This window comes from Arachis ipaensis, chromosome B04 (assembly GCF_000816755.2).
Source record: "Arachis ipaensis cultivar K30076 chromosome B04, Araip1.1, whole genome shotgun sequence".
Taxonomy (NCBI): Eukaryota; Viridiplantae; Streptophyta; class Magnoliopsida; order Fabales; family Fabaceae; genus Arachis; species Arachis ipaensis.
In genome coordinates, this window is record NC_029788.2 from 79904526 (window position 1) to 79912653 (window position 8128).

The 8128-nt window shown below is 36.3% G+C and overlaps 1 protein-coding gene across 1 annotated transcript; it reads left to right on the plus strand.

Annotated features, from left to right (window-relative positions):
- On the plus strand, nucleotides 4285–6302 carry LOC107636601 (protein-lysine N-methyltransferase n6amt2-like). The gene is made up of 3 exons (XM_016340101.1): nucleotides 4285–4322; nucleotides 5419–5605; nucleotides 6099–6302. Exons 1-3 carry the CDS (start codon nucleotides 4285–4287, stop codon nucleotides 6300–6302), a joined length of 429 nt encoding a protein of 142 aa, XP_016195587.1.

Consider the following 8128-nt stretch of genomic DNA (forward strand, 5'->3'; position numbering starts at 1 on the left):
TTGTGAGGAGAGAGAGTGCTGAAAACTAGGGTTTTGGTTTAGTTTAGTTGGGCCAAGGGCCCACTTTGGGTCCGGTTGGACTGGTTTGGCCCGTTTGGTCCAATCTTGGTCCGATTTCTATAAAATTGGTACCGAAATTCTCGTCTCAATCTCCTCTATCACATTTAGCCATAAAAATAACATTTTTGGCTTTCTAGAATAAATTCTCATTTATGGGTTAATTAGCCCTTAATTAACCGGGTCTTACATTCTACCCACCTAATTGGGAATTTTGCCCACAAAATTCAAATTCAAATTCAATTACCTGAGAATAAGTGCGGATAATCCGTTCGCATCTCCGACTCAAGTTCCCAAGTGTGTTCCTCAACACCGCCTCGACTCCAAGCCACTTTGACTAATGAAACCTCTTTTCCACGCAACCGTTTGATACTAGTATCATCAATTCTGACTGGAGCCACTGGAAGCGCCAAATCTTCCCTTAACTGAACCGATTCGGGTTCTAACACATGGCTAGCATCAGGGGTGTACTTCCGAAGCTGCGACACGTGAAACACGTCGTGCATGTTCGAAAGATGAGGTGGTAGAGCCACGCGATATGCCACCGGCCCAATCCTCTCCAGGATCTGAAATGAAGCTCTCCTCGCACTCAGGAGTCCAAACAAACGGAGTGTCTTTGCGAGTTAACTTTGTCAATGGCAAGGCTAATCGCGAAAAGCCTTTGATGAACCTTTGGTAATTGCCAGCTAAACCCAGAAAACTCCTTATCTCAGTTACTGTGGTTGGTTTCCTCCAATCCATCACAGCTTCCACCTTAGTTGGATCTACAGCTATTCCCTGCTTACTCACCACGTGACCCAAAAACTTTACCTCACTCTTCCAAAACTCACACTTAGACAGTTTCGCATAGAGTTTCTTCTCCTTTAAAATCTGCAACACGGTCCGCAAGTGTTTCGCATGCTCTTCTTCAGTCTTGGAGTAAATCAGTATGTCGTCAATGAAGACAACAACGAATTTATCCAGAAACGGACGGAATACTCTATTCATGTAATCCATAAACACTGCAGGAGCATTCGTCAACCCAAATCTAGCCATCCGGCTCACGGTTAAATCCATAACCAGCCAATTCATTAACAATAATGGCCCTTCGGCCCATGGCATAACAAGTACTTCCGCCGCCATTCTCCACATCTCACATAATCATCTATGATCCTCAATGATCATTCATTTTTTCCCTTGCTTCACTCGCAAGTTACCATATTCACTAGCCCTTTTTCTCATGCTAGGCATATCATAATGATTTAAGACATAAGTGGTGAGATCGGAGGCTTAGACGTATGAAATTTGACTTTTAAAACTCAAAAATCAACTTTAGGATGAAAACAGGGCCATGCGTACGCGCACTCCACGCGCACGCGTGGATGATGCTTTCTCGAAGAACAGCGCATACGCGCCAAGTGCGCCTACGCGCGAGGGGTCATTCTGCTAAAAATTTTCTAAGTTAAAAGCTGCAGAATTCACAGATTCAACCCCCAATCTTCCGATGGTCATAATTCTCTCATTTTAAATCATTTTTCACCCGTTCTTCAAACGGCATGGACATACCGGATCCAATTTTATTTCTAAACAGATTTGGCACAAATCAAAGATCTGTAGTCCAAGTTATATCCCATCAAAGTATGCCCAAAAACCATATTTTCATTCAAAATCACAAAGTGCCATTTTCAAAACAAGCCACTTTTAACTCTTTTCTTGGGCCAAGGGCCCACTTTGGGTCCGGTTGGACCGGTTTGGCCCGTTTGGTCCAATCTTGGTCCGATTTCTATAAAATTGGTACCGAAATTCTCGTCTCAATCTCCTCTATCACATTTAGCCATAAAAATAACATTTTTGGCTTTCTAGAATAAATTCTCATTTATAGGTTAATTAGCCGTTAATTAACCGGGTCTTACATAGAGCAGTCCAATTTAGATGGATGTATCCCTTTAAAATGATGATAGGATCATTCAAGCAAACTTTGAAAAACAAAATTTGTGTGGAGAGATCTATATGTGAGGCATTTTTAGTTGAAAAGACTTTTGCATTTCATTCCTTCTTTGAGTCTCATATTGAAACACAGAGAATTAGAATTAGAAGGATCGGTGACAAGAGAAAATTCTCGTCGAGTGGACCAACAAACCCGATCTTTGTTTAGAAAGGAATTGCACTGGGCGCGAGGAGTGAATACTGGTTAGACCAAAAAGAAGTCAAAGCAAGTAGTGGGCTATAGATCTGCAAAGACACAGGTAGTGGTCATTCTGATTGGTATGGTGTGTTGCACAACATAATCCAACTATAATATTTTTGTCACGCTAAATATAGATCGATCATTAGGTCTCCAATTGCAGAGCCCTCATGGCTTTCAACATCTACTTGCCACATTACCTTTTCTAGTATATTTAGATCTTCATGATTCAACCCATCATTACTGTCTGTCTTCAAGTGGCACGTTTAGATTAACCATCAATCTTCTAATGTTCCTTCTCACTGCCCCAACTGAATGAGTGTCATCACCAACTTTTGAAAAATTCTCTACACACAGATCAACTAGAAAAACAAACAATTCTAAAAATACAGATTCTAAAAAAATAATTGTGCTAATCTTTGATTAATTTTATATCATCATCATCAGTAATTGATACCTATGGTAAACAAATAAGAATAACGCTATCAAACAATTCAACACAATAAAATTACTAATTAGATGATATTTATTAAAATAATACCTTTTATAATAAAAAGTATCAATTATTTTTATTGGATATCTAGTAAATTTTTTTCATCTTTTTTTGTGTTGTTGCCAATAACAATTAAAATAAAACTACTTAGTAATATCAATAGACATCTCACATCTAGTGGTATGTCAATAAATATGAATTGAGCATAACTAAATAAAACAAATTTATTATAATCTAATAATATTTTTCTATTATAATAATAAATTATTAACAATGGCGATCAAAACAATTTACAAATAAAAAAAAAAGTGATAAATAGAGGTGAAAGAGGTAAAAAAAAGTGAATTTATATAGTGTGGTGTAAATAAATTTATCTCATACTCGCTGTATTTATATAGTATTGTGATTTTATTATAATTTACTTAACGTCTAGATAAAGTAAGAAAAGTGGAATGCAGTTTGCCTAATGTCTAAGCAAACCAACGAATGACATGCCGTTGCCTAATGTTTGAAATGAGTAAAATGTTATGCAGTTCGCTTAGGCATCAGGTGAATCTTAGTAAATAATACTCTTTTAATTTCTTTTAGGAAGTTTTCTTTTTCATTTATTATAGAAAAAAATCCCATTCTTTGTCCTTTCACGCATGTACTTTGCCTTTGAATAGATACCACCAGGTGCAAAGCCACAAAGGCAGCATCATTCTGCATATGATGTGACTACGAATAAAATCACCTACCTTCCTGAAAACACGTCACTCCATCAAGATTATCACCTTTGGTTTGAGATCACATACCACACACATCACGTGATGCATCCACAATGTTGCGATTGTTTGCTTTTTCCGAATCACATATTTCGACCAAACGTATATAATTGCACAAAATCCTCATTTGATAAAGTAATAATATTTTAAAAATATAACTATTTATATATCTAATTTTATGAGATTAAACTTTTAAAAGAAAAATATGGTATCAAAATTTCTTACATAAAAATAAAAAATTCGATTTTTATTGACGCAAAAATAAAGAATTTTAGCATAAATTTAACAAAAAAATTTATGTAAAAATTCACACAAAATAATAAAAATACTCTTTTATGAAGAATGCATTAGAAATATAATTATTCATGTAATTTTTTTTGCCAATTTAAATTTTTAAAAAAAATAATTTTATGATATAACAAGATAAATCTCAAGTTGTTAAAAAAATTGCTGCAATATATAATAGCTCCAATGCTCTTCATAGCGGCTTCAATATCCACAATCCGGTGATTACAACTACAACTGCATCCATGACCACAACGATACTCAGCATTTTAAAATCCTGATTTGCATCATCTAATATTTTTCATTGCATGTTATACATAATCATAAAAATGTGACGTGGGCATTATCACTTTTATTTTAAAAATAAAATTTTTATTTTGTAATATTCATGTAAGACTATAAACAAAAATTGTATAAAAGTGATGTTATTAAATGAGTAATTAACAATATTCCCTCCTTATATATATCTTTTGGTTATTTATTAAATAAATAAAATATTTTTCTAGAGCATGATGTCATACATGGTGAGTGTTATTCTTGAAGTTAACATGCATGAAAGGTATAGAATCTATATCTCAATTTGTCAGGACGAGCCACCAATAATAATATCCACCAATAATAATATTTGAGCATATTAACATGGTTTTGAAAAAGTCTATGCAACCAATTCATTGTGCAGCCATCTTAGTGAACTTTTGAAATCTTAAATTTAAAATAAAAAAAAATATATTTTTGCGCTCAAAAACCAAGCCTCATACCCGAATCGATAAGCTGCGATGCCGTAATCTCCCATTTCATCCCCACTCACATCGCTTCTCCCCACATTCCCTCCCTGTTGCGCATCGCGTCCCCCTCCCTGTTGCAACCTCCACTACAAGAAAAAAAGTTTTATCAGTACACTTTTTTCTTGTCACGCTTTTAAAGCGTGGCCAAAAGTGGTCAATGACCACACTTTTTTGAAGGTGGCCAATAATTTGTGATTGGGCCACGTTTTTTTCGCCGCACTTAAAAAGCGTGGTCATAGAGAAAAATCGACACGCTTTTAGGAGGATGACCACTGATATGAGATTTGGCCACGCTTTTTTTTGCCACACTTAAAAAGCATGACCATAGAAAAAAATCGACACGCTTGAAAAGCGTGGCTAGTTTGTCTTCCAATGGTCACCTTTTTAAAACGTGCCCATAACGCTTTTGAAGCGTGACTTTTTGTCTGTTTTCGTCACCTTTTAAAAGCGTACCGTTTTCCTACCTTATTATATATATATATATATATATATATATATGTCCAGAAACCCTAATTCCCTAACCTCTACCGTCACTTCCTCTATTTCAAATTCTGAAACTCAAATTTCAGATTCTCTCTCACGTCTTCTGTCACCGCTGTCCGCCACGCTCCACCCCTCTCGCCGTCACGCTCCTCCCCTCTCCCACTCTCAATCACAAATTCATAGTCCTCTACTCCTCTGCCGCGCCGTCCAGCAGTCCAGCAACTGCCGTTTTCGTCGAAGCTCCATGTCATCCAGCAGCCGCGTCTCTCAGTGTCGTCATTCGCCACGCCGTCGATCTCAACAGCCTCGTTCTTCTCAGCAATGTTGTTCGCCGTCGTTCTTAATCTCTTCGCCGTTATCAGCGTCGTGATGCTTCGTCATTCTCAGTCTCTCCGCCTCCGTCGTTGCATCTTCCAAGGTTTCTCTGGTTTCGGAGGAGTGGAGGTTGAGTCAGTTCTGGTACAGCGTGGAGACCGCGAAGACCGTAGCTAAAGAGGTCCTCAAGCTCTGCAATGGCAGCGTCATTTCTCCCGTTGCCTGCATCGCTTGCCCTACCCTCTATGCTTATCTCAAGGTAATTCATTTTCTTCTTGTTTTCCTTATTTTTATTTTGAATTTTGGAATTTCAGTTAATTTTTTTCTCAATGTTCATTTGGGTACAAATGTTACTGATTTGTGATAAAAGTGCAAAGCTAATGTTTTTAATCAAATATTTAATACTTTCGATGAATATAGATTTTTATTATTATTAGTCACTTTATTGGGAAATAGTTTGGAAATATGCGATGTGTTAAGCTTCAAGGTCTACACTGTTTTATCTTCAATATTAATATTAGTGTAAGTGTAGTGTAGAGGATTGATTCTCTTGGTGAAGAATTGAAGATGATAGTTACAACTTTAAACCTCTTTTGAGTGAAGAAATCAATGAGCAATGCCTCAGTTGTAATAATGATAAAATGTATGTTGATGTGGTTTTTTGAGTTGTTTTAATTTGTTTGATGCCATTTCTGAGTTCTTGATTTTGCTTTGTCAGATATTTAAAAAATTGTCCTTTCTTGAATCTTCAGAACATGGATCCTAATGCTCCTGCACAACTTTTTGAATATGACAAACGTTTTGAGCAGTACGGATGTGATTACACATTTTATGACTACAATCACCCTGAGGAGTTGCCACTGGAGTTGAAGCATTCCTTCAAAATAGTAGTGGCAGATCCTCCTTATTTGGTGAGAGTTAAATTGATTGCTGAAATTTTATTTGCTGAAAAATGAATAAGGATCCATATATATATATATATATTACAAGTTATTTCAGTTTTGAAAACCTTGAGCTGGTTGATGATCTTATTGAGCATATGGGGCTGATTTAATCTTTCTAACAAGTCACAATAGGTAATTTTGTTTTGCATTTTCTTATTTCTACATTTCTTATCTGTGCTTCTTATCTATTTCTTTGCATTAAATGATTTATTTCTTTGATGAAGAGTAAAGTTCACTGGTTGCTGTGCACTTTAATTGTTTCTGTTTTTTTTTTTCTTTTTATTTTTTTAATCTTGCAAAAGGGTGCTAGTTCTTGAGACATAATGTTTTTTATTTTATTTTTTTTGCTGAGTAGGCATTACTCCTTATGCAAATCTCTACCACTATGACCGTCCATAAGATCTTGGGTTGAGATAAAATGGATTATTGAACCGCCAAGTAGTGTATTGAGATATAATGGATTATTGAACCGTCAATTAGTGTAAGTACCATCCTTTTTTTCTTAAGCAACAATTTTGATGGTACTTGTTACTTACGAATGCATAAAATTTGGCATAGGAATGAATTTGCAGACTATGCAGAATTCTGTTTCTAAGGCATTTGGGACAGAGTGAAGAACTGGATAACATTCAATGAATCAAGAGTGGTAGCTGCTCTTGGCTATGACAATGGCTTCTTTGCCCCTAGAAGATGCTCAAAGAAATATAGGATTAGCTCACAAAATGGATCACAAAATGCATCTGGAATGTTAAATTGATGGGTTGAAGTATATAGGATTAGATAAATTCAGTCTTGGGGTTATATGCATAATAGGTCACTGCTTGTCTGCTTATTCAAGAAAATAGTGTATTAGAAAGCTCACATTGGATCAAGGAACTGAACTTATTTGTGGAATAATGCCTATAGCATATTGGTGTGCATCAAAATTATTCTCTTCCTATTGGTATATGCAATTTCTTCTTTCTTATTTTATATTTTGTCTCAATAATAAAAATACAAATATAAAGGCACACATACACTATGATTTAAAATTATATATGAATTTTGCTAGATTTTATTAGAAAAATTAGAAAAAAATAATAGGTTATTGAATAAACTTATAGCCACGCTTAAAAAACGTGGCAATAACCGAAAAAATCCCTATTGGTACGCTTGTTAAGCGTAACAATAACTTTTCCTATCGGCACGCTTCAAAAGCATAGCCATATCTTCACCTATCGGCACGTTTTTGAAGGGTAGCCCAAGCCAAACTAATGGGCATGCTTTAAAAGCGTGGCGATATATCCACTTTTTGGCATGCTTTTAAAGCGTAGTTATAGGTTAACACCTATGGCCACGCTTTTAAGCGTGGCAAGAGATATAAGCGTGGCAAAAAAGAAAGCGTGGACAAAGATCCACAAAAGCGTGTCGATAGAGCAACCGACACGCTGGCGGATGTGACCCTTTCAAAAGCGTACCGATAGCTCAAAAAGCGTGACGAAAAGCTATCGGCACGCTTTTTAGCACTTTTTGGCATGCTTTAAAAGCGTGGCAAAAAGCTTATTTTCTTGTAGTGCTCCCACTTGTGCCACTGCCGCGCATGGCATACAAACCCATAACCTGTGCCCTTACTCCTAGTGTTTTATTTGCTTGTCGATCGCACCGCTGCCCACCAGTTGTACCATTATCGCGCTGCGCCACCCCCGTTGCATCGTCAATGAATTCTTCATGGTTTTAGAAATTCTTTTTACTAGTTTTAGAATTTTTTTAATAGGTTTCGAATTTTTTTCTTTGACCAGCCAGACGGTGCTGTCACCGCCGGCAATGACAGACAGAGGGTCAGCTTGAAACTCTTGGCC

What these genes read in the sequence shown, in the direction of transcription:
- LOC107636601 (XM_016340101.1), top strand. Translation starts at nt 4,285, where the DNA reads ATGGTGAGTGTTATTCTTGAAGTTAACATGCATGAAAG. An exon ending in GAAGTTAACATGCATGAAAG is followed by an intron (nt 4,323 to 5,418) that starts GTATAGAATCTA and finishes CGTCATTCTCAG; the next exon opens with TCTCTCCGCCTCCGTCGTTG. An exon ending in CCCTCTATGCTTATCTCAAG is followed by an intron (nt 5,606 to 6,098) that starts GTAATTCATTTT and finishes TTGAATCTTCAG; the next exon opens with AACATGGATCCTAATGCTCC.